At 38.0% G+C, this 27,584-nt stretch overlaps 2 protein-coding genes across 4 annotated transcripts in view; both read right to left on the bottom strand.

The window, feature by feature from the left end:
- Positions 1 to 14,835, bottom strand: nobox (NOBOX oogenesis homeobox). Of its 3 annotated transcripts, none has more exons than XM_079879422.1 (10): positions 14,797 to 14,835; positions 14,655 to 14,722; positions 13,117 to 14,037; positions 11,820 to 11,926; positions 11,601 to 11,701; positions 11,415 to 11,518; positions 10,219 to 10,441; positions 8,455 to 8,852; positions 1,406 to 1,710; positions 1 to 607 (listed from the first exon to the last, which is right to left on the bottom strand). In XM_079879422.1, the coding sequence occupies exons 2-9, from the start codon at positions 14,686 to 14,688 to the stop codon at positions 1,415 to 1,417; spliced, it is 2,184 nt and encodes a 727-aa protein (XP_079735548.1). In that variant the 5' UTR covers positions 14,689 to 14,722; positions 14,797 to 14,835; the 3' UTR covers positions 1 to 607; positions 1,406 to 1,414. The 3 variants fall into 3 exon arrangements, 2 of the variants coding, with proteins under 2 accessions (XP_079735548.1, XP_079735547.1); XR_013822066.1 differs by having other exon boundaries at positions 2 to 149; positions 234 to 607; positions 14,655 to 14,819; XM_079879421.1 differs by having other exon boundaries at positions 14,655 to 14,819.
- Positions 14,836 to 16,276: 1,441 nt separating this feature from the next.
- The window catches only part of sdc3 (syndecan 3), a 41,966-nt gene continuing 30,658 nt past the window's right edge, over positions 16,277 to 27,584 (bottom strand). Inside the window, exons 3-5 of the mRNA XM_079879150.1 lie at positions 24,937 to 25,592; positions 22,571 to 22,787; positions 16,277 to 20,484 (exon numbers count right to left, since the gene is read on the bottom strand). Of these exons, the coding sequence (XP_079735276.1) occupies positions 20,318 to 20,484; positions 22,571 to 22,787; positions 24,937 to 25,592 (1,040 nt within the window). The 3' untranslated portion in view covers positions 16,277 to 20,317. The remainder of the gene's footprint in view (positions 20,485 to 22,570; positions 22,788 to 24,936; positions 25,593 to 27,584) is intronic.

Genomic DNA, 27,584 nt, shown 5'->3' on the forward strand with positions numbered 1-27,584 from the left:
AGCATGCATTTGCGTGTGATGGTTATATTAACACTGTGTAAGAGCAGGCTGTGGTGTAATGATCTCATGCAGGGTTTCTGGCATCTTCTCTATTTTTCTTTGTACAAAAAATATATCCTGGCCTTATTCAATCGCACCTGTAGTAAAATCTATGGAGAAAGAGAATTAAAGTATGTAGTGATGAGAGGTGAGGAGGTCAGAGGAGAACTGAATTTATCAGCAACAACAACAACAACAAAACGTGTGTTGTAGAGAAGTGTGCAGGTCTGAGATCAGTGCTCTTGTGAGACAGCGCCCCCTTGTGGCCATTTCTAGACTCTTCTACAGGCGCTCTTGCATAAATGCGTCTGAAATCACTTACTTCCTATCCTTACTAAATAGTAGTAGGCCAAACATAAAGGGCCTCAAACGTCCTATACATCTCTGCCTGTGTATATTCCTGATTCCTGTTCACTAGTCCACTAAATCTTGTGCACATACATAATAACCAACACAGCAAAACATCAGAGAAAGAGCATTTTAATAGCTCTTAAACACCACAGCAAAAACAGAAGACAAACATATAAAGAAATGAAAATTTTGTCGGCGGATCTTCTCAGTCAGCGCCCTGAAACACAACACAGATGATATCAGTAATATCAGGCACAGACACAGATGAAGCATCTAAACACAACTTTGCTAAAAGAAAAATAAACCACAGTAAAATACAAATTCATGTATCAAGACCCATTTAAACTGTAGGATAAAATAGTATTGATATTATTTAGGATCAAATTAACGATTTAATTAATAATATATATATATATATATATATATATATATATATATATATATATATATATATATATATATATATATATATATATATATATATAGTTTTTATTAATATTTTGAATATTTTTTTTATATATTTTCAGTTTTCATTTTAATTTTATTTAATAATGTCCAAATGTCTAGTTTTTTAAAATTAATTTTATTCCAGCTTTAGTTATTTTAGTACAAGTTAAACAATGTAAATGAGAAATGTTGCCTTGACGACTACCTGAATTTTTTTCACAATATCGTTCTTTTATTAAATTAACTTCACTTACTTTTAGCATTTATTTTATTTCAAGTAACAAAAATGGTTATAGTTTTAGTTAACTATAATAATCCTGATTCAACAACAAACACTTTGCAAGGAGAGAAGAAATACTTTTTTTTACTCAATGATATGAACCATGTTTTGAAGTCTTTAGATTTTTTTGCACTTTTTCCTCCCAAAAAAAATGTCTCCACAGACCCTCCAGCGTCCCGTCGACCCCCGACCCCAGTTTTCAAAAATGTTAATGACTCATACTGTTCTATAATCAATTATAAAACACAAAATATACAGACTCTACATTCAAATAGCTCAACACATCACCTGCTGTTGTTAAAAGTTGATTGGTGAGAAATCGCAGTGAAAGGTAGGCTCCGCCTCGCTGACTCTGATTGGCTGACTGCTGTCCTCAGACTCCACCTTGACGCTGGGCAGCAGGGGGTCAGCGGTGGCTTTGGGAAGACTGGGCTGTGCCGGCGCTCCCTGGAGCTGGACGTAGTGCTGTTGGGGCAGGAGTTGAGTGTACTGGCTCTCATGACCCTGTGATGATAACTGTGGCCGAAACACCGCCTGTGTGTACGGACCCGGCTGACTGTACATGTCAGTAGACCAAGGGTAGGCCTGAAATGCTTCATAGAAACATGAAAGTTACCATTTTAAAGACAGATGTTTCCTCCAGTGGTGTGGTGACACTTTACAATAAGGTTCATTAGTTAACTACCATGAACAATACTTCTTCAGCATTTATAAATCTTAACTAATGTTAATAACTACAACTTTTAATTAATATTAACTAATGCACTGTGAACTAACATGAACAAACAATGAACAGCTGTATTATTATTAAAGGGGTGGTATAATGCCCTTTTCACAAGATGTAAAATAAGTCTCTGATGTCCCCAGAGTGTGTGTGTGAAGTTTTAGCTCAATATACCCCACAGATATTTTTATATAGCATGTTAAAGTCGTCACTTTTTGAGGGTGAGCAAAAACACACCGTTTTTGTGTCTGTGCCTTTAAATGCAAATGAGCTGCTGCTCCCGGCACAGGGGGCGGAGCTTAAACAGCTTGCACTCACACAGACACGCACTGAAAATTTAAAAAACGTTTAGCCTTTTATGTTCAAACCAGAGTCAGATAATTATGGAGAGACTCAAGAAGAAGTGACAACATGTAGACAACATTTCTGAATGGTTAGTTGATGAATTTATGTAGCTGGTGTGTAGTTAACTTCTAGTCATTGATTAGCATATTCTGTCATGATAATCTATAAATTGCGTTCCCGGGGGCGGGGTTTATGTAAATTTTAGGGTTGGTGATGTCACTAACCCGGGAGGAATGTCGTGTAGTCCCTACCAGCCGTTTGTTGTAGTCCTTAAAAAGCAATTTCTTTAAAAGCAAATATCTCCCTTTGCTTTGAACTTTGAGCGTTGTAACTTTGCAGATGTTGTTTATGCTCAAACAGCAACATTACACACTAACTAAAGTTAGAAAAGTCAAATCATAATCAACCACCCCTTTAACTAACATTAACAAAGATTAAAAAATATTGTAACAAATGTATTGCTCATTGTTAGTTCATGTTAGTTCACTAGTTCACCTGCCCATTCAGCCTTAAAGGTTAATAGTAAACTAACTTGGCTTGCTGTCCTTGGAGGAGACTCGAACCCGAGGCTCGGCTTGATCTCCGAGTTAAAACCCCCTATGATGGAATTGCGCATAAGAGGATAGAGATAATCTACTGGAGGAGAAGGGGAGGAGGAGGGAATTCGTCAATGAGATGACGTGGTGTCTGCTGCTTATATAGTGCGCTCGTAATGATGATTGACAGGACTGAATGTTTAAGCTACTCCCGAACCTGCGTTTTGAATTTAAAGGGTTAGTTCACCTAAAAATGTAAATTCTGTCAGTAATCACTCACCCTCATGTTGTTCCAACCCCGTAAGACTTTCGTTCATCTTCGGAACACAAATTAAGATATTTTTGATTAAATCTGAGAGCTGTCTCACTTCTCCATAGGCTTCTCTGTAATTGAAACGTGTCAGCCCAGAAAGTTAGTAAAGACGATGTTTAAAATAGTCCAAGTGACTACAGTGGATCAATCATAAGTTTATCAAGTGACGAGAATACTTTTTGTGTGCAAAAAAACTAACATAATGACTTTATTCAACTATTGATTTTCTTGTGTGGGCCTCTGAGTGAGTTCATGTAGTGTAACAGCGCAGCGCTTCTGGGTTGCACGCAGAGCTGCCTTAACCTAATGTTAGGCCCCGTGGCTGAGAGGTTTTGTAGGACCCCCATCCCCTCGATTTATAGTCTCATTTTAAAAAAAGTGTAATATCTAGGTAATCTACATCACAGTTGAGAAATTTCAACTTTATGCAAATGAGAAGCAATTTTCGCGAACGACAACCAATTGGAAAGAAGCCTTTCAGTGGAGCTCAGCTCCCATCACCGTCTCGAGTGCAGGAGACAGAAGAGTTCAAGGGCGATTTCACTGATTTATATGATTTGACTGTAACCACAAACATGGATATAATAAAATGATGCATGGAAAAGAAACTGTCGACAGTCTCAGTGAGTTTAATTCATACATTTATAGTTCGAGTGTTGTAGTTTTATGATGCAAGTTTAGCACTGCTGCAGTTCGTTTTACAGTTTCCCCTGCATTATGTTGACTATTAGGGACAAGAAAATTTATTATTTCTCAAATTCCGATGACGTTTTAGTAATTTACAGTGCTATGCATAAGTTTAGACACCCATACTAAAGTTGACTAAAAAGAGGAATAAAAAATCATCTTTTGGAAACTGAACTTAATGCCTTAATTAAAAAAATTAGGAAAAATCCAACCTTTAAGGATACCAATTTTCTTTGTGAATGAATAATGTATCGTAAATAAATAAATGTTCTTCCTTAAAATACAGGGTGCATAAGTTTGGACACCCCTATGTTAAATTCCCATAGAGGCAGGCAGATTTTTATTTTTAAGTATTTATTTTTATTTATTTTTTAGGATACTATGCATCCTGATAAAGTTCCCTTGGCCTTTGGAATTAAAATAGCCCCACATCATCACATAGCATTCACCATACCTAGAGATTGGCATGGTTTTATTTCAGTTAGCCTAATAGCTAGTTTGATTTGCATTGAGAGATGATCTTATGGAAAGTACTCCATGCCAATCTCTAGGTATGGTGAAGGCTATGTGATGATGTGGGGCTATTTTAATTCCAGAGGCCAAGGGAACTTTATCAGGATGCATAGTATCCTAAATTTTTTTTTTTTTTAAATACTTAAAAATAAAAATCTGCCTGCCTCTATGGGAATTTAACATAGGGGTGTCCAAACTTATGCACCCTGTATTTTAAGGAAGAACATTTATTTATTTACGATACATTATTCATTCACAAAGAAAATTGGTGTTCTTAAAGGTTGGATTTTTCCTAATTTTTTAAATTAAGGCATTAAGTTCAATTTCCAAAAGATGATTTTTTTATTCCTCTTTTTAGTCAACTTTAGCATGGGTGTCTAAACTTATGCATGGCACTGTCTGACAGTATGAGTGAGTTTAATTTGTAGATCGATCGTTAATCTAGTAAATGATTTAATCCACTGAACACTGCTGTGTGGTAATATAAAAACACTCTCCCAACAGCATACTGTTTCTTTTGAGCCTAATTCCTAGTCAAATTAAAATAATATAGTTGTATCACTTGTGATGGTGTTTTGTATAGATGTGCCCAGACGAGCAGTCTACCAATAACATTAGAGCGACAGCACTACCAACGCCCACAAGCGACTTCACTGTACAGAGACTAGCGACATACAGCGACAAAATGGCTGGCTGTGTGAACGGGGCTTATGGGGCCACGTGGGTCACTCAATCAGCAGACATGTAACGTGCGATTAGAGTGATTGACAGAAAACCTGACAAGTTACAAAACAATATGACCTTTTCAGCTCATCATGAACCTGAACATGGGAGGCCCCTTGGCTTCAGCCCAGGTAAGCCCGTGCATTAATGCGTCACTATTGGCCGACGCTGGTCATGTGTGTGATGCTGGCCAAGAGTGAGCCTACGTTCTGACGTTGTCTCCTGATGTACTTACAAACTTTCCAATGCCTCGTTTTATGAGTACAGAACCTATTTGTACTACTGCAGAAGTTTGGTACCATTCTGGGCATTATTAGTGGGGTAATTTACCAGATACAACCTTGGATCCATTAGCGCCTGCCCTAAGGCATTCGGCTGATATCTCTAAATAAGCTCTAACTTTAATAATGTTCGACCAAGGGGAAAAAAGCTTCTAGGGGGGTGTTTGGCTCGAGGTCATGGCGTAAAGGACCATAGGTTGAAATTACTCAGAACCATCCCTTTAAAGGGATACTTCACCGCTGGAAAGATGAATGTGTATTTAAAATAGGTCATTTATGTAGAAGAAATGTGAAGACATTTTTTAATTTAGAGCTTTCTAGACTGAGAAAAGCCAGAAAATGTATTTTTGGCTTATGTGGATGAAAGACAACAACTCCCAGAATGCACTTGCTTCGCTGCCCTAGGAGGCCACTCCCAAGCCACGCCTACCGGTAAGAGAGCGCAGTTGAAAACAACAAGGCTAGGCTACGAGTGAGTCTCCGTGACGAGTTTGCCCGGGATTTCGAGATCGCCCAAAATGTTCGGGATTCGGCTTTTGCGTTCTACAGTCGCCATTCATCATGTTTACTGTGGCGAGCAGGACGAGGCTGACGGCCGCGGGAGAACGGCGCGAGGCCGGTGGCGTCATTACTAAGACGCATCGGTCTCGTATCTCTCACGGAGGAGCGGGAATTTTCTTAGCAATGTTAAAACGCACATCAACCGATCACTCGTTTAGTGTTCATGTAAACACTACATTCAGATTCACCGATCGGAATGAATTCAGTTAGATTGAAAGTTAACAAAAGGTGAGCATGTAAACAATGAATGGCGACCGCAGAAAGCAAAAGCCGAATCCCGGACATTTTGGACGATCTCGACGGCCGGACATGTCCGGGAAAAAGAGGATGGTAACCCCTACTACTCAGCTCTCTCCACAGAACGAGAGCCTGCTAGCTTAGCTTCCAAAAAAAGACAGCTGACACTATGTGTACATTATGTGAGTACTATTTTAATTCCAAAGGCCAAGGGAACTTTATCAGGATGCATAGTATCCTAAAAAATAAATAAAAATAAATACTTAAAAATAAAAATCTGCCTGCCTCTATGGGAATTTAACATAGGGGTGTCCAAACTTATGCACCCTGTATTTTAAGGAAGAACATTTATTTATTTACGATACATTATTCATTCACAAAGAAAATTGGTGTTCTTAAAGGTTGGATTTTTCCTAATTTTTTAAATTAAGGCATTAAGTTCAATTTCCAAAAGATGATTTTTTTATTCCTCTTTTTAGTCAACTTTAGCATGGGTGTCTAAACTTATGCATGGCACTGTCTGACAGTATGAGTGAGTTTAATTTGTAGATCGATCGTTAATCTAGTAAATGATTTAATCCACTGAACACTGCTGTGTGGTAATATAAAAACACTCTCCCAACAGCATACTGTTTCTTTTGAGCCTAATTCCTAGTCAAATTAAAATAATATAGTTGTATCACTTGTGATGGTGTTTTGTATAGATGTGCCCAGACGAGCAGTCTACCAATAACATTAGAGCGACAGCACTACCAACGCCCACAAGCGACTTCACTGTACAGAGACTAGCGACATACAGCGACAAAATGGCTGGCTGTGTGAACGGGGCTTATGGGGCCACGTGGGTCACTCAATCAGCAGACATGTAACGTGCGATTAGAGTGATTGACAGAAAACCTGACAAGTTACAAAACAATATGACCTTTTCAGCTCATCATGAACCTGAACATGGGAGGCCCCTTGGCTTCAGCCCAGGTAAGCCCGTGCATTAATGCGTCACTATTGGCCGACGCTGGTCATGTGTGTGATGCTGGCCAAGAGTGAGCCTACGTTCTGACGTTGTCTCCTGATGTACTTACAAACTTTCCAATGCCTCGTTTTATGAGTACAGAACCTATTTGTACTACTGCAGAAGTTTGGTACCATTCTGGGCATTATTAGTGGGGTAATTTACCAGATACAACCTTGGATCCATTAGCGCCTGCCCTAAGGCATTCGGCTGATATCTCTAAATAAGCTCTAACTTTAATAATGTTCGACCAAGGGGAAAAAAGCTTCTAGGGGGGTGTTTGGCTCGAGGTCATGGCGTAAAGGACCATAGGTTGAAATTACTCAGAACCATCCCTTTAAAGGGATACTTCACCGCTGGAAAGATGAATGTGTATTTAAAATAGGTCATTTATGTAGAAGAAATGTGAAGACATTTTTTAATTTAGAGCTTTCTAGACTGAGAAAAGCCAGAAAATGTATTTTTGGCTTATGTGGATGAAAGACAACAACTCCCAGAATGCACTTGCTTCGCTGCCCTAGGAGGCCACTCCCAAGCCACGCCTACCGGTAAGAGAGCGCAGTTGAAAACAACAAGGCTAGGCTACGAGTGAGTCTCCGTGACGAGTTTGCCCGGGATTTCGAGATCGCCCAAAATGTTCGGGATTCGGCTTTTGCGTTCTACAGTCGCCATTCATCATGTTTACTGTGGCGAGCAGGACGAGGCTGACGGCCGCGGGAGAACGGCGCGAGGCCGGTGGCGTCATTACTAAGACGCATCGGTCTCGTATCTCTCACGGAGGAGCGGGAATTTTCTTAGCAATGTTAAAACGCACATCAACCGATCACTCGTTTAGTGTTCATGTAAACACTACATTCAGATTCACCGATCGGAATGAATTCAGTTAGATTGAAAGTTAACAAAAGGTGAGCATGTAAACAATGAATGGCGACCGCAGAAAGCAAAAGCCGAATCCCGGACATTTTGGACGATCTCGACGGCCGGACATGTCCGGGAAAAAGAGGATGGTAACCCCTACTACTCAGCTCTCTCCACAGAACGAGAGCCTGCTAGCTTAGCTTCCAAAAAAAGACAGCTGACACTATGTGTACATTATGTGAGTGAGATCCCCCTATGGGCGGGCTGAACACATGCGGGACAGCTCCTTCTACTGGCTGTAGTCTTTAGCCTCTGGCCAGAAAATCCTCCGATGACGCAAAATGACGATTTTTGCGTCATCGGAGGATTTTTTCCAGACAAAAAATACATAAATCTCTCGTCTCAGGGGGATATGAGGGTGGAAAGCATGGTAATTCGAAAATACTACAGGTTTTCTACTAATACAAAGCTTAATGCTAAATCCTGAAGTATCCCTTTAACTAGTGAACCTTATTGTAAAGTGTTACCAGTGGTGTACTGGTTGACTCACCATGAACTCCTGACTGGAGCAGCATCTGGTTACTGGTTTGAGAATGGAGATACGCGTGTCCACTGCTGGTGTACGCGGGGAGTGTGTTGTTGGTGAGGGGCAGATACGGGGCGCTGCTGCTCTCGGTAGGGGTCGGCGTGAGGTAAGGAGAGGGCGTGAGGTACGACAGGTGGGAGTACTGGGGCAAGAGTGTGCTAGACTGTTGGGGCATGAGACAACTAGTTTGTTGAGGTAACAGAGTGTTTGTTTGCTGAGAGAGGAAACTGTTAGTCTGCTGGGTTAATAAGGTGTTAGACTGTGGAGGGAATGTGTTGAGCTGGTAATTTAAAGTGCTGTTCTGTGAAGCAGAAGTCATGAAGTCCATCTTCACAGAGGTGCCCATGCCTTCATAATCAAACCTGGGAACAGCAGAAAACACATCTGAGGATCAAAATCATGTGACATTAAAAGATTTAATTGTTTCAAACATAAAAGTGGTGTTTCCAACCATCATTACTGTTGGGCGAGCAACAGAGCAACCAGAACGCATTCATGTTAGCGAGAGCTGGTGGTTTGCAGAAACATGATGTGGGCGTGTCCAACGACTCAGAGTTTAGAAACGTTTTACTTTATGCAAATGAGCAGTGAGAGGACTACCAATAGGAATGAAGACAGTGGAGCACATGTGATAAGTCTCCTGTGAGACACTATAGTCAAGTGTAGACACTACTATCATGTCAATAGTAATAATAATAATGAGTAAAACTAACTCATTTAAATTATTAATGATAAATAATCAATATTACTAAATATTATTACTATAAATAATTTATACAACCTTAATTCTATACATTTAGATATAATGACCATTGTCATGACCAGAATGTGTGGAAACCTATGTCAAAAAATAATCTGAATAGGTTTGATTTATGCAATAATAATTCTATTTTGTTCATTATATATTTTACAGACAAACACTTTTTCTGAAGAATGCTGCAAGAAAACTGATTCAATGTTTTTTTTTAAAAACTATATATACCAACAATACACTACAATGCCAAAGTTTGGGGTTTTTAAATGTTTTTAAGTCTCATACTCCCCAAGGCTGCATTTATTTGACAATAAATAAATAAATAAATAAATAAATAAAGTTATTAATAATTTACGAGTCACTTTAGATAAAAGCATCTGCAAAATGATTCATTGTAAATGTAAATAAATGTAAGCAAAACTGTAATATTGTGAAATATTATTACAATTTAAAATAACAGTTTTCTATTTTAATATATTTTAAAGTGCAATTTATTCCTGTGATGCAAAGCTGTATTTTCAGCATCATTACTCCAGTCTTCAGTGTCACATGATCCTTCAGAAATCATTCTAATATGATGATTTGCCGCTCAAGAAACATTTATGATTATTATCATATAAGTTGAAAACAGTTGTGCTGCTTCATATTTTTGTGGAAACTGTGATGCATTTTCAGGGTTCTACGATGAGTAGAAAGTGCAAAAGAACATAATTTATTTGAAATATAAATCTTTTGTAACATTATAAATAACTTTACTTTCACTTTTGTTCAATTAAATGCACAAGAAAATAATTGTGATCATATTTTCAACAGCTATGGCCAGTTGTGCAGACTACCAATAATATAAAGACATTAAGCAGCGGGAACACCTACAGACCCCCACTTCTAAAAAATCTATATATAAAATACCATCTAGCGACGTCTAGTGGTTAACAAGGGTACAGCATGGGATGAGTAACCTAGTTCATACTAACCCTGTGTCCGTCTGTAAACTCAGCGGTGTTGTGTCAGTGGAGCTGGGCTCACTGTGCTCAGGTGTGTCCAGCAGGAGGGACACGGTGTGTGTGGAAGGGTTGTATGCCGTGATGAGAGGCAAGGAGGCTCGTCGTATCGGAGGAGGACTGTGCATGGGGGGGGGCATGTACTCCAAAAAACCTCCTTGAGACACACAAGGTGCCACATCAACACACGCTGGACCTGATGCACACAGAACATTGCATTTGCACAAAAAACAGGGGTTACAATTTATTTTGATAGTCCACTTTAGACATTCTACAAACTACATGTCAACTAGCTCTCATTAGAGAATTAGTAGACTGTTAGTTTAGGGTTAGTAGAATAAATTTAACCAGGAAATCCAGACCTAAATCTGAAAGATTAATGGTCTGGCATCGACTAATGAAAATCGGCCAGCTCGAGGGGCAGCACCAAGCATGCATTTGAACTTTGGATAACACTACGACCAATCACAATAAACCCCATACGCTTAGTACCAGCGGAGCTAACTGGTAGATTAGACTCTTGCCGTATCCGGTCGGCAAAACAGCAAAAACGTCCTTCTTGCAAAGGAAGGATTCGAGTGCCGTCTTCTGTCTAACTCGTTCATTGTAGCGGCCAAAGCCGTTTCAAACAACTGGTGTGCATCCATGGCCATCTTGCAATGTTTACTAATGACTTCGACGTCACAGCGCTGTCGTCATCTTTAGCTCGCCTCTGGCCCGCCTATATCAGATAACCCGATGTGATTGGTGCAGCTCGGATACAAGGGCATATTTAATTAGCATCATTACTCGACGCCAGAGTAAACTCGCTGAGCAAATCAATTTGTGCTCTCGTGAGAACTCTGGATTTCCAGGGTAGAATAAATTGACATGTAGTTGCAAAGTTAGTCAGTATAATGTCTGTTGGGGAGCATCAAAATAAAGTGCACTTATTAAGCATACAGTCTACTAATACTCTAATGACGGTTAGATGACATGTAGTTGCAAAGTTACTTAAAGTCAGTAGAATGTCTAAAGTGGACTATCAAAAACAGGTGCGCATGTTTTGATTAGCTCTAATTAAACAGCTTGTTGTGCAGTTTAACTAAACAGTTTAAGTCCTAATGCATAATTTAATTAAACAGTCAAGTCCTAATACACAGGTTTAGGTGTATGTTTGAGTATGTGACCTGGTGGACTGGTGCGGCTGGTCCGGATGGTACTGTAGGGGGGGAGTGTGTTCCCAGGCTTGGGATGTTGAGATGCAACAGAAGGAGCTGTGAAAATGGTTGGCCTGCACACACACAAATTAATTATACAATCGATTATATGCATAACATCACACAATCTGTTGGCTGCACAGCGTAAACACTAACCTGTTGACCTGGACACAAGTTTGACCCCGACTAGCAGGAGGCTTTTTGATTGTGGTTTTCGACGTTTTTCTCCATTTGGCTCGACGGTTCTGAAACCACACCTGATGGGAGGATCAGAGTACAATTATTGTCGCTTGCATGAATTTTGATGAATTGAAACACAGATTAATGTGAGAAGGGGCTTGAGGTCTAAAGGAATGGATGCCTGTGGGCAGTGACCATGATTCTCTGGGGCGTAACACCGACGGCGGCCGCAATCTCCTTTCTCTTGTCTCCATCAGGGTAGTGATCATCCTGAAATACACGCTCCAGCTCCTCCAGCTGATCTACACACACAGATGTTGGTACACCTATTATTATGAAGACATTTCATAGGTGTAATGTTTTTTTTTACTGAGCTAATGACATTTTCTAGCACCTACCCATCACCCTTTTTTTAGTATGATTATTTAGCGGTTTGAATTATGTCCTCATAATGACTGGGACGTGGCCTGAAACCTGAACACACACTACAATATAAGGACTTTGATTGCTCAAAGTCAATAGCATAACACACACACACACACACACTGCCCGGCCAAAGCAAAAAGTTTCTGTTTGGATTTAAATATGCAAGTGCTTAAGAGTCTATGGTTTGATCATTATTGCAGTGATTGTTTTGTTTCTAGCATGTTATATGTTTGCAGTTCTTCTAACCATAATTGATGGGGTGTGTAGCTTTTCATTTCTTAAACCACCATGTAGGAAAACACATCATGGTCACATTCCAGCATGACGAAGTCAAGATTCCTCAGGCTCAAACTGTGAAAGAATGGTTAGGAGGAGCACAAAGAATAACTTTCACACATGAATTGTCTCCTCTGAGTCCTTAAATTCACTGAAAGTCTCTGGGATGTGCTGGAGGAGACTTTACTGAGTGCTGGACTCTTGCTTCATCAATACAAGATCTTGACCAAAAATTGATTCACCTCTTGATAGAAATAAATGTTGTGATGTTATTTCCATCAAGAGATGCATACATTTCTGGTCAAGATCTACTACACACTCCATCAATTATGGTTAGAAGAACCTGTTGGCAAACATATAGCATGCTAGAAACACAATAATCACTGCAATAATGATCCAATCATAGACTCCTAAGCATTTGCATATTTAAATCCAAACAGCAACTTATTTTGGCCGGGCAGTATAAATATATATATATATATATATATATACACACACACACAATATATGTATACACACACACAACACACATATTTATACATATATATATATATATATAAAAAATCACATCTGTAAAGTCCAAGTGTTCTTCTGTGGAACACAAATTAAGATGTTTTTATCCATACATTGAAAGTCAATGGGGTCCAAAACAACACTGGACAGGACAGTATGGAAAGCAAAACACTGAGATTTTTCAAAATATCCTCTTTTGTGATTCATACAGGCCTGGAATGACTTGAAGACGAGTAAATGATGACTTTTTTTCACATACTTTTGTATGTTCTCTCACCTGTGCTGTAGAAGGTGCGTGTTTTCTTCTTCGGGGGCATTAGAGGGACATCAGTGCTGATGGAGGGTAAAGCCTGAGTGCTGGTTTCTCCTCCGACGGAGGCCAGAGGCATAAGAGCCGCTCTGCTGGCGAAGCGCGTGTATCGGCGAGTGGTGTACACCTGTCGTAGTGTCACCTCCAGGGGTCTCATGGCCTGGGGGTCGACAGCAGGGCTGCTTCCATAGGGCCGTTTGCCCAAACACTGGGGCTCCAGCTGGGCCTGTGCTGGGACCGGAGCTTGAAGTAGAGGATGGGGCTGAAACGGGAGTATTGAGGGATTCTGAGGTGGTAATGTGATAGATAATGGTCTCGGTGGGGATTTCATAGGGGGCTGCTGGGAGAAATCCGAAGACTTGGGGGGGCACAACGAAAGGTCTTCATTCATACATCTCGGCTGATCGCACACCATCACCAGGTCTATGGTGCAATCGGGGCCCATCTGCAAAATACAGTCATCCTCTAGCGGAGGCACCAGCATGTCGCTTGCCTCTTCATCGTCATCATCATCATCATCTGTCTTTATTTCATCATCTTTTAAACCTAACATACTTTCCTGCTCTTCATCTTTAGATTGTTCATCTGATTCAGCATTATCTGCTTTCTTGTTTTGCTCTTCTTCTGTGCTTTTCTGCTTGGTGTCATCCGTTTTGTTTGCTTCCTCTTTCGTCTCTATTTTCCTTTCTTCAGGTTCTTGAACCACAGTCCAGTTCTCCTCAGCTATTTCCTCTGGTTTCACCTCAGAGTCCCTCTTAAACTCCTGTGACTCCTCGTCTTCCACCTCTTCTGCATCGTTTTTTATCTCGCTCGCATTCTCTTGCTCTGTGTTTCTGTATCTGCAATACCCTATCTGCTCATCTTCTTCACACAGAGGACATGGACCATCTATAAACATGACACGGCAAGAAAAACACAATTATAAAACAAAGTAACACTAACCAGCAATCTTGGAATGAAAGAAATCTACTCTAATTCAGAACTGATTGGTAACCATTGACTTTCATTGTATGAAAAAAAAAAAGAGACATTCTCAAAATATCCTCCATGTTCCACAGAAGAAAATCATACAGGTTTAGAATAACATGAGGTGAGAAAATAATGACAGAATTTTCCTTTTTGGATGAACTATCCCTTTAACTTCGAGACATGGCACAAAAAAGAAACTGTTTTAGTTTTACATTAACTTATCATAAAATATTTAACAGTTCAAAGTTCTTTATGCGTTAAAGTTCAAAGCACGTGGAAAAACTAGAAACACGTGTGTGTGTGTGAAACAATAAAACTGTTATTGCCGGATATTAATCATCCAGTTAAAAGTTATAAACATACTTTATGGTGACGTGTTAAATTGATGGTTTGTCACTAATTAGAGAATAAATTGAACCTCCGCCCTGAGTATCAAACCATTAGACCTTTTATCCGTTTAGAAATGAGACCAATTAGACAATTATCGGTGTCAAAAACAATGAGTCAATTTAGCTCATTTACATCAAATCACCCACCGTAATCACTGACAAACAAGGCTTCCTCGGCCATCGTGATGCCCACGCGCACAAGCCTGTATCTGTAACTGAGATATTAAAGTTATTGAGCTTGAGTGAAGCACAAACTCCAGCATCAGTATTGATCTTGATTGATGAGAACCTGCAGTCGGTGCTCAGGTTACATCACGTGACATGCACACGTGTTTCAATATCTGGTTCAGTGTGTAGTTGCGTTCACCTTCACTTACATTTTAAGTCATTTAACTCGGAAAAGGGTTTCATTTTAACACTTATCTCGTAATCTGTTATTAGTTTAAATGAAATGGAAAAAAAAAAAAAAAATGTACAGTATTTAGAAATATATAGGGCTATATCCTAATGCCTTGTTTGACTATAAATTTTTCTTAGAAATTAATGAGCAACAACAAAAATCTACTCATTTTAAATGAATTGTTGACTCATCTGACCTTATTTTCTTTGTAAAATGACAATGTATGGAGCATTTTGCTTGCTTTTTTATGTTAGATCAATAGGCTTCTGCTCAAAAGATAAAAGTCTAGATTTCATAAGCTGAAAAGTAGTGCTGAATCTGAAATCGCATACTGTGTATAGGTACTACATTTGGTTTGAAACTTTGTAAGTGTTAAAGAATGTTCTACATATGAAGAGTTCAGATGCAAAAGCCTCTAAGTGCCATCTGAAATTTTCTTCTAGAATGATTATTTTTATCAAGCTTGTATATTTATGTTCAGTAAATTCACTTAAATGGCAATGAAAATTACCTATTAATTGTCATTTAAGTGAAATTACTGAACTTACATATATGAGCTTGATAAAAATGATCATTCTAGAAGAAAATTTCAGATGGCACTTAGAGGCTTTTGCATCTGAAGTCTTCATATAGGCTACTTCATCCGCCATGTTGTCACAAATCCTCTCCTGTGGCCTCATGGGATAGTAAAGTGTCCATCGTATGCACACTTAAGAATCTCGGCAGAAGTAGTAGGTCATTCGGGTAATTTTTATTTTTATATCTTTCATTTTAATAAGTACTTTGAGTTCAGACCTAGCCTACTTCTTTTGTCACATACTGTTTTTCGACGTCTATAGTAGGGAAGTGTGCGATTTTAGGATGCAGCCCATGTCACATGACAATGACATCATGTCGATTGTAGTATGTCTAGATTACATTCGTACTACACACAATCATACTATAAAGAACATACTTTTTTTTAGCTGTCGCAAAGTAATTAAAAAAAAATAGTACCTACTCAATAGAGTATGCGATTAGGAGTGTTTGACTTGAAGCGGCTGGATCTAATAAACTTGGGAACGACATGTATGTAGACTGTACGATGATGACACCTGTTGAATCGTAGGCTATGAAGCAAGTTAGTATAGAAGAAGAAAACATCAATATGGATGCGGTCATGACTAAAGGAAAAGAGGCCAACTTTTCGACGATGTAGGAGCCACGAAAACAGAAATCATCACGACTGGTCATCTTTCGTCTCGGACAGCCTGAAATCATACAATTCTGAGCACTTAGTACTTAGTACAGATACAGTAAGAGTAGTATGCTATTCCAAGCATAAGCAACTTCAGGGTTTTAACCAATTAAATCACAGCAGCAACAGAGATAACCAATCAGGTTTTATTTTGAATAGAGTGGCATATTAGTGACAGAACTTTGCCTCTTTATACACAAATCAACCAATGAGGAAAAAAAATTAAAAACAAAGAAAAAAACAAAACAAAAGTTCTTTTAAAAAAATGTGCATGTATAAAACCACGCTGGGCGACCATCAGACCAGGACCATGCTGGTCTGTGATTGGCACACAGACACAGGAAGGCCCGCCTCATATTTGGCTATGAATAGAAAGAGTTACCAGTAGAAAAGACAGCAATGCAAACTCAAAGTTCCACTGACATCCATAACATGAACACACAGTGAGCTCCAGGCGTTCTGGAATGGATAGTTTGTTGTTGGGAGGTGGGGGATTCACGAGGACATGTGAATGTGTTGCTCACACGATTAGATTGTGGTGGGGTGAAAGCTGTGAACATCATTTTAATCGAAATATTAAACCTCCAGCACCAACAGCTTTTTTTTTTTTTGTGTGTACAAAAATCTTTTTTTTTAAACAATCATCACGTCTTAATACCTGAATTTCACATACTAATTGTAGGCTTGCAACTATCCGTTCAGCATGTAAGCGTTTGATTAACGTTAGTCACGTCCATATTCCAATTAGACACTAATGATTGCTGAGGTTTTGTGAATATTTGTCGTGACGTGTTAGAGCCAGTCTCTTGGACACAAATGAAAACAAATCTTGGAACTAATAGATAAAAGATTTTTGTTAATGACCAATTTTAATTACCATATAATTCTGCTTTTTTGACCAATTAAATAAAACATATGCATTATAATTTGTTTCGAAATAATTATAAATATTAATAATTGCATTTTTGATGCACTATAATTAGTTATTTGTTTAGTTGTTTTGAGATTGGTTGCAAATTAATTTTCATCTTTGTTTTGGTCTAACTGTCAAGCTTAAAATGCTTCATGTTTTCCTCATTGTTTTATGCAAACATTTTATTTTACGTCAACATACAGTTGTGCAATGGCATCGTTGCTATTCTTTAGACCTCTACTAAATGGTTCAAGTAGTAAATGTCAATATCGGTAAAAATATCAGCCGTCAAACCGATTATCGGTCTCGATCCAAAATGATTATCGGTCTCGATCCAATCCGGTTATCGGTCTCAATCCAAACCGATTATCAGTTTCGATCCAAACCGATTATCGGTTTCGATCCAAATCAATTATCGTCTCGATCCAAATCGTTTATCGTCTCGATCCAAACCGATTATCGGTCTCGATCCAAAATGATTATCGGTCTCGATCCAAACTGATTATCGGTCTCGATCCAAACTGATTATCGGTCTCGATCCAATCCGGTTATCGGTCTCAATGCAAACCAATTATCGGTTTTGATCCAAACCAATTATCGTCTCGATCCAAATTGATTATCGTCTCGATCCAAATCGTTTATTGTCTCCATCCAATCCCGATTATCGTCTCGATCCAAACCGATTATCGGTCTCGATCCAAACCGATTATCGGTCTCGATCCAAACCGATTATCACTCTCTAACCTTTACTCAGTGTCCAAGAGACTGGGTTTTACTATAGTAATTTGATCAAAGGTGTGCTGTGATGTGTCAGAAATTCTTCTAGGTCCTATACATTAATAATAATAATAATAAGGCCGAGGCTGTGATGCTATAGGTAACGTGTTTTGTGTGTTTGTGCAATTGTCAGTGTCATATAGCAATTTAAGTGCAGGGAGAGGAGAATACGTCCCCTACAAAGGAAGAACTATCAGGGAGTGAAACACACTTGCAAATGCATGAAAACAAGCCAATATACACACTCACACACTGTCAGACATGATCATACAGAGTAAAATATTCAAGCTACAGGTACTGTTGCACAGGTGTGACATTACAATCTTAGACTGAAGTACAACCACCCTGTATGGGTCTCAAGATTTCCCCCACCTGCCCAAAATGTCCCACAGGCGTCTTGAATGTGCTCTTGTACACACACTCAGTCGAATATGCTTGAGTGTAGGTTTCTCACATAAAAAAAACATCACCATGCATTCTAAACGCATGATTTGTGATCAAATAGGAAGCGTTATTCGATGTCACGTTTCAGTGTTATGGCAGCTTTACCCTCAGCGATATGTTTATAAATAGGGGTGGGTACAATCCTCCGTTACTGTGGATATAAAAAGGAAATTTCTGGGACTGTGTGCCGATACTGCGCACAAGCCGTCCCGAATTCGATATAGTACATTTGCACGTTCAGATATTTAAAATGATATGTGTTAAGACAAGTAATGTCATTTCAGCATTTTGCTAACATCTTGTGCTACATCTGCGAGTAACACTGACATCACACCACATGACATGTCACATACATTCTGAGCATGTCAACCACAGAGTCTGTTGTTGATAGCTTGTTATTGCTAATTCATGCATTTCTAGTCATTTTGCTTTTATAAATGAAATGTATGCTAACATAACAAAACAAAAAAACCCAGGAAAAAAAGTGATAGTAATTCTGAAATCGTACTATTTAAAGGCTTTCAGCTTGGATATCTTTGTTAGACACGCTATTATTCTCCCGAACCGTTAAGTTTACGTTGCATCTGTTACCCACAGCGATAATATTAATATCCCAATCCCCTAATCGCACAAGTTCCCCATCAACACCCGTCTTGAGCTTGACTGTCCATCAGGCTTGTTAGCGCGAGTGGAAATGTCTCTATTTGAGAGTGGAAAAGACTGACCTTTCAAAACAAAAAAACAGACATTGACTTATGATCGGTGACACACTAAACGCTGAGCATTCAGCATTTCTCCAGGTTTAACTGATTCATTTATTTTTTTAAATGATGTCCAGGTAGATATCGATAGCATGTGTGCGTGTGTTTATTTTTTACTACAATAGCATGGTTGAAAGCATTACAAACAAAAAAAAAGTCAAGTTGATATTTACACCGATAAAACCTTACTGCACAGCTAAATAGATAATATCCTTCACTACGAATATTATGATCACCAATTTCCTTCCATTCAGAGCTCCTGATATATTATTGATTATTACTAATGATTACTAAAGTTTTTATACAGAGCAGAGGAGAGGCTAGTCCTCTGATTCTATGCATGCGCTCCCTCACAGCAAACCTTCAGTGTTTTTAATGTGCTGTGTTGGTGTTTCAGGCTCCCTGCTCCAAACGGAGGGTACCGTCGTGCTCTCGCCAGCAGAGGGAGTCTGAGTGTGTGTGCGCCTGCGCGTGTGTGTGTGTGCGTCTAGGCTGGGGTCACAAGGGCACCTTAGACATACAATCACACACATATGCGCAAGCACACACACTCCCTCTGCTCGAGCTCTGTTTCTAGCACCAGGGAAATGGAAGGCACCACACAACGCTGGATCACTGACCTTGGTGACAGAAGAGCATTTCGAGTACAGACTCCACTTCTGCCACGCAACTCTTATTTCTGTTCCTTTTTCTCCCTCTCGCCTGACCTGCACAATCCCTCCATGACCCCCAACTGTGTTATTTTTCCTCTCCCTCATTTTTGTTCATGCTGTTTATTCTTCTTTTTTTTTTGCTCCCATGTTTTCAGTCTGAGAGTAATATTGTGCAGGAAACATCTGAAACGGAGTGTCTTTACAAAAACAAAAACAAAAAAAGATTCTGGTCTCATAATTCCATAGAACAACAATCCTAAACATATCAATAATAACATGTTCTTAAAAAAGTTTTTTTCTTCTCTGTGTATGTGAAGACTCAAGCCCCGCCCTCACTGACCCCGCCCCTAGTTCAAGCCCCGCCCTCACTGCCCCGCCCCTAGCCCAAGCCCCTCCCACAACCACTTGCATTTTTTTCTACATTGATGTTTTTCAGTTTTTGCTTTTTTTTTTGGAAAAGAAAGTTCAGAGTCTGTGGAATGAGAGGCACTCTCATTGGGAAACGAGGGAAGAAAAGGATCAAAGGAAAAGGGGCGAGATGAAAATAAAAAAAAAGGGGGGGGGGGGGGGGGCAGGTAGAGACGGGACGAGGTTGAAGAAATGGAGGAAGGTGAACGTATGGATGTTAGGCGTAGAATTCTTCCTGCTTGTCCGGTTTCTGGTAGGTGACGGTGGCTTGTTTAGGCTCCTCCAATGTGTAGCTGCCTTCATCTTTCTTTTTCATCCGGTAGACGAGTAACATTACGAGGAACGCAGCGAAGAGCGCTCCGACTACACCTCCGACGATCACCGCTGGAGGAGGAACAAGAGACACTGATTACTTACAGCATTTCAAACTCGCATCATTATGAACACTTCAGCAACAATCACATTCTCTCCCACCATCTATAAATGTGCAAGTGTCATCTCTGCGTCAATGGCAAATAAGAGCGTTCAAGATAAAGAGAAGGAATTTAAATCACTTTTGAAATCAAGCACTGAAGACTGGAGAAATGATGCTGAAAATTCAGCTGTGCATCACAGGAATAAATTACATTTCAAATATATTAACATTTCAAATTGTAATAATATTTCACAATATTACAGTTTCTACAGTGTTTTTGATTCAATAAATGCAGCCTTGGTGAGCAGAAGAGACTTCTTTCTAAAACATCATGACATTGATCCCTTCCTTATTATGTTGGTTTTGAAAATCAGTCTGAGATTTTAAGGGGTTCAATGCCATCAATGAGCACGACTATAAATGAACTCTGAAAGAGACAGTCGATATCAGTTTCATTAATGGTTTTGAACCACACACATTGTGCGATTAAAACCAAGCCATCGGAGAGACTGAGAAATAGAGACACAGACAAACAAACACAAAACACATTTAATCAAGGCAGGGAGAGTCTCTCTAAAACTAAAGCTTAACTGCGAGAGCGTAAAATACGAGGTATGAGCTAAATCCAAACTAATTTCACGCTATAGCCTGCGACTCCTACGTCTTTACCTATGACCAGGAAGTCTGCAAATACAAAGGCAAACAGTCCTCCAATCAGAATGGCTGAGGAGAGAGAGACAGCATATCAGGTGACGGAGAGAAACGAGAGGGGAGAGAGAGACAGAGGCGCAGCTAAACAAACAGAGGAGAAGGTGAATGTGAACGAGGAAGAAAGACAAAGAGCAGAAGAACGTGTTCTCCACAGAGAGAGAGAGAGAGGCTCTTGATTGAGAGCTGTTCTTAAAGGGATAGTACACCAAAAATAAAGTAAATCAATATAAATAATTTTTGGGTGAACTGTTCCTTTAAACAACTGATACTCTAAAGCAAATACTATTTATTTAATATATAATGGCCGGTTTCACAGACAGGGTTTAGATTAAGCCAGGATTAGGCCTTAGTTCAATTAGGGCATTTAAGTAGCTTTTATAAACTTGCCTTTGAAAAAAACATTACTGGTGTGCATCTTGAGACAAAGCAATGGCATTGACATATTTTAAGATATATCAGTGCGAGTTGCTTTCGGTTGAAACTACTCAAACATGCATTTTAGTCTGAGACTAGGCTTAAACCTTGTCTGTGAAACCGGGGGAATGACTTTTGTGTGTTTTTATAATGTGCTTTTGTGCAATGCTATTTCATGCTTGAACCTTGAACATAGTATTTACATTACCGTTCAAAAGTTTGGGGTCAGTCAGATTTAAAAAAGAGAAAGAAAAGAAAAATGAATACTTTATTCAGCAAGTATACATTAAATTGTTTAAAAGTAACAGTATAGTAAAGACATTTATAGTAATATAAAAGATTTCTATTTCAAATAAACGCTGTTCATTTGAACTTTGTATTTATCAAAGAATCCTGAAAAAATGTCTTCAAAATTTATAATAATCGGAAATGTTTCTTGAGCAGCAAATCGTCATATTAGAATGATTTCTGAAGGATCATGTGACACTGAAGACTGGAGTAATGATGCTGAAAATTCAGCTTTGATCACAGGAATAAATTACATTTTAAAATATATTCAAATAGTTTCACAATTATTACTCAATTTCACAATTTACTGTATTTTGATCAAATAAATAATGCAGCTTTGGTTAGCATAAGAGACATCTCTCAAAAACACTAAAGGAATCTTACTAAACCCCAAACTTTTGCGTGTTTTCGGCTTTATAATAATGCCAATAAAGTGTTTCCGCTGTGGGGTCTACAGTTCAGTGTGATCTATTTATATGCATCGCCTAGAATCTTATAAGATACAGGGAGACAGACAAATAATACGTACAGAAAATATAAAATGAAAGATGTATACGAGACACAAAGACAGACAGGTCCACAGACAGAAGTCAAAAAAGGTAGGATAGACTGAAGTGGGTTGTGGAAGGTCTCATCTCTCACCTATCAAGACCTCCTTCCTCTCGAGGATGTTCTTCTGTGGAAGTTGAGCAGCAGAGCTTCCGGCAGCATCTACTGTGTTCCCGCTCAGATCCGGTTCTCCTGCTCCTGCTGCTCTTCCTCGACCGACCTCGTTGCCTTGGACAACTTCAATCTCAAAATCACCACTTGGACCTGGTCCTGGAACTTCATTATTTACAGTTTCATCTGTTGTTTGTGTCTAAATGAGGAAGACGAGAAAAAAAGAAAAGAAAAGAAAAAAAATGATCATAGCCTTTCACAATTGCACAATAGATCATGTGTAGCTGAAAAGAACATTTGCAGGGAAGCAGAGCAAAAACTGCTGACCGACCGTCCTGTAAAAGTGCTTGGATTTGAATGCATTATAAATCTGGTTTGTGAGAGTAGAACTAGCAAAATTGTCTAAATCATCTGATGATTTTAATGCAATATCCACATATGCACATTCATTCTCAGATGACATTCATATGCACAAATAATAAAAAAAAAAAAAAATTTCCCTTAAATGTCCAAAAAGTTTTTGGGGCCACTGTATTTGAACCCAATGTGAATAAGAGCATGCTTACAAGTATTAATGTAAACAGCACCATATCAGAACCATATCAGTTATCAGGATGAGTATATCATATATATGTTTTTTTCTTATTAATCTATATCTGCCGACATTGGATATTTAACTGTGCATTTCCACTATTTTTACATCGAGTTTGCCATCATCTAACACTCACTGAAACGTAATCTTTAAAAACATTAATAATTCATCTATACTGTTAAATGTAATATTTAGCAAATCTCAAAATGAATATCAAATTTTAAATCTGTACTATATAATGTTGTGATGCCTAAATTCACTTTAAATGAATCATTTCAATGTTTAGTGTTTTATGTTTAATTTAAGACTTAGAATAATATAAAATGTTAATATCTACCATTTAATGAAAATAATTACGGCTTACTTCTATTGGCTGGAATTTACATATTGGCGCATCATTGCATGGAATATTATTTATTTGTTATTTTATTTATGAATTTATTTAAAGACATGAACAATAATATAACATTTTAATACCTGCCATTTTTTTTAAATAATTAGTGTCATATCTGTATTCCCAAATTGTTCATATCAGTGCAACCTTACACAGAATATTCTATTTTTTTATTTATTTAAGACATATAAATAATATACAATTTTAATTTCTACCATTTATTGAAATTAATTACTGGCTAGAATATTTGTATTGGTGCATCCTTACATGGAATTGAAATGTATTTGTTTTATTTATGTATTTATTTGAAGACATAGATAATATACAATTTTAATATCTGCCATTAATTGAAAATATTTACTGGTCTATCTGTATTGGCTAGGATTTTCATATTGGTGCATCACTAACTAACTAACTAACTAACCAACTACATAACTAACTAACTAACTAACTAACTAACTAACTAACTAACTAACTAACTAACTAACTAACTAACTAACTAACTAACCAACCAACTACATAACCAACTAACTAACCAACTAACCAACTAACCAACCAACCAACCAACTTAACAACTAACTAACTAGCCAAATAACCAACTAACTAACAAACAAACCAACTAACCAACCAACCAACTAACCAACTAACTTACCAACAAACAAACAAACAAACTTACAAACCAACTAACTTACAAACAAACAAACTAACAAAAACAAACATCAAACTAATTAACTAACTAAATTAACTAACTAACTAACCAACAAACAAACAAACAAACCAACTAACCAACCAACCAACCAACTAACCAACTAACTAACTTACAAACTAACTAACATACATACATACAAACAAACAAACAAACAAACATACAACTAACTAACTAACTAACTAACTGACTGACTAACTTACAAACAAACAAACAAACAAACATCAAACTAACTAATTTTATGATATTTTATTCAAATCTATATTTGTACTGTCGTTTTATTGTTGTTAGTTTGTATGATTTTTTATTAATTACTGTAAAGCACATTGGACAATGTAAATTGTATTTAATTGTGCTATATAAATAAATTGCCATTGCCATTAACTAACTAATTAATATCAAATTTTTAGTTAGTTACAAACTAACTAACTTACAAACAAACAAACAAACAAACAAACATCAAACAAACAAACAAACAACTAACTAACTTACAAACTAACTAACTTACAAACAAACAAACATCAAACTAACTAACTAACTAACTAACTAACTAACTAACTAACTAACTAACAAACAAACATCAAACTAACTAACTAACTAACTAACTAACTAACTAACTAATCTATTTAGAGTTGAAATGAATCCACATATCCCACCTGTGTGGAGCTCATGAGTGAGCGAGTGCTGCTCTCAGTCGGGACGGCTCTACTCGGGGTGGTCTGGGGTTGCCAGGGTCGTTCGGGGGCGGGGCTTGGCGTGGTCTGTGGTTGCCGGGGTCGTACGGGGACGGAGCTTGGCGTGGTCGGGGCAGGACGGGCTCTGGTCGGTTTAGCAGTGGTGGACGAAACGGTGGTGGGCATAACCTCAGTGGTTGTGATGTCATCAGTTGTGGTCACTAGTGTGATGGATGGCTCAAATATCATGGTTTCTGTAGTAATGAACAGGTCGTCGTCGTTGTCCTCCGGGTCACTAGTTTCAACTGTAGTCTCACCAAGAGTGGTGGATAAATCCACGAACACCTCAGGAACGTCAGTCAGCCGCGGTGCAACCGTAGCCTTCGACCTCTCTTGGTCCAACTTTATTTCCGTCACGGATACTATATCCCCCTCCTCAATCTCCACTTTGCTGCCCGTGTCTACATCTTGTCCCAGGCCGCTCTCTCGCTCCAGCTCAGGTGCAGGTGGGCGGCTGGGCTCGGCGGCGGGAGGGGCCGAGGGGGCGGGGCCTGTGGCCTGTGTGGTGGAAAGTGGGAGGGGCTCCTTTGTAGTGAAAGCCACACTTGCTGCACTCGGACGAACGTCCATATCTGGCACTGAAAGAGAAGAGAAAGAGCTATGAAAACACTGAAGGAGATCAATACTCTCAGCCATTTTAGACTGTGTTAATGTGTCATCTGATACCTAGCGCAAGCGTCTGCAAGGCTTCAAAGCTACCTTTAGATTGGTCAGCACAGGAATGTGAACATCCCCATGGCAACACATGAATAAAATATCAATAACCTTGGTAAGAAATACACAAGCACACACACTAGATACAGAGAACAAAGCAAACAGCACTTCAACACACAAACTCTCCTCAAAGCACACACACACACACACACACACACACACAGATGGTGGTTTTTAACTATAGGCACTTTTATGTCCCACGGGTTGATTTTTATTAAAGCAAACTGATTTCAACGGATAAAAGATTTTTTTCTTTCTATTAAATGAAGGCCACATCAGAAAGTTTGCCTTCACTGTTTATTTCATCATTACTTTTCAAATGCTTTTTATATGTAGATTTTACAGTTTACCCTTGACCTTCATGTTCTATCTCAAATTATGAAAATCCATCATAATAAATATATTTTAAAAACTATCATCTAAACAAAGAGTAAAATAATCAAAAAACCACATCAATATTTATTGTGTGAAAATGTCATTTTTATATTATTATAGTTGCATTATCTAATTTTTTACATAAATTATTATTATTATAAGTTGTGATGTAATTTCCAACACAACCAGTTTTGTCACTGATAGTTATGTTAGTGTAAAGGATATTTTTTACAGAATGTATTGATTTTATTTCTTTTTTTTTCTGTTATTGTCAAATTATGCAAGAAAAGCAAAACAAAAAACATCTGTATTTAGTAGACATAAAATGGTAGCAATGAAAAATAGCCATTTACTCCATTTTAGTCCAAACCAGTTATAGTTTATGTTGTTATTATATCTTATTATAGTTAAATTAAACTAAAACCATTAACCCAAAAAAATTGTTGCTTTAAATAATATAAAAGTTAAAAACTACAGCAACATATCTCATTTTAATTTAGTTTATTTTGATGCACCACAATTATGGAAGCTCGTTTCCACCACTGAATAAAAAAAGGTAATTGGGACTTTTTATCTCACAATTCTAATTCTATTTTACAATCTCGCAATTATGACTATTTTTCTTAGAATTGTGCTTTTATATCCCGCAATTGTGAGAAAAACAATCTAAATTATGAGATAAAAAGTCACAATTATTGTTTTATTTCATGGCGGAAAAGGGCTTCCATACGAAATAACTAAAACTGAAATACAAAATTAATAAAACTATATAGACATTTAAAAAAAAAAAAAAAAAATTACAAAAAAACAACAAAAGTCACAAAAACTTTAACTAAAATTAAAATGAAAACAGAAAATATATATTAAAAAAAAACAATTCAAAATATGAATCAAAACTATAAATTACACTAAAATAACACAAGTCAAAAATTGTTTCAAATGACATTTTCACCACAGAATTTTATCAAATACATTGTGGTGGTAATGTTCATGATTTTCAAGTCTCCTGTCATATATTTATGTCTGCTGTTAAATAAAGTTAGTGGTCAAATTAAAAAACGTGTAAAAAGTGTGTTTGAAGAGAGTTTATTTTCTAAGCATCCACAGGGCACAAAGTGCACAGAAGAAACACCCAAACACTAGCGGATATTGGCTGTCCACACCCAGATTCCTGCTGATTAACTGATCTTATTTACAGTAATCTGATTACTGAGGATCAGATGATCACACACACACGCTGTGTTTTCGTGTTTTATGGGGACTTTCTATAGACATATTGATTTTTATACTGTACAAACTGTATATTCTCTCACCTTACACTAACCCGACCCCTAAACCTACCTATCACACAAAACTTTCTGCATATTTACATTTTCAGAAAACATCACTTAGTATGATTTATACGCAGTTTTCCTCATGGGATTTCGGATATTGCCATCCTTGTAGGGACATTTTGTCCCCATGATGTAGGGTTTACCAGG

This window comes from Squalius cephalus, assembly GCF_949319135.1.
Source record: "Squalius cephalus genome assembly, chromosome: 8".
NCBI classification, from domain to species: Eukaryota; Metazoa; Chordata; class Actinopteri; order Cypriniformes; family Leuciscidae; genus Squalius; species Squalius cephalus.

Bases quoted from the DNA above. Each gene is read 5' to 3' on its own strand.
- nobox (XM_079879422.1), bottom strand. From the start codon at position 14,688: ATGGCCGAGGAAGCCTTGTTTGTCAGTGATTACG. The intron at 11,702-11,819 runs GTCACTGCCCAC...TCCTCCCATCAG, and splicing joins TTACGCCCCAGAGAATCATG to GTGTGGTTTCAGAACCGTCG. The intron at 11,519-11,600 runs GTTAGTGTTTAC...GTGTGTGTGCAG, and splicing joins ACTTGTGTCCAGGTCAACAG to GCCAACCATTTTCACAGCTC.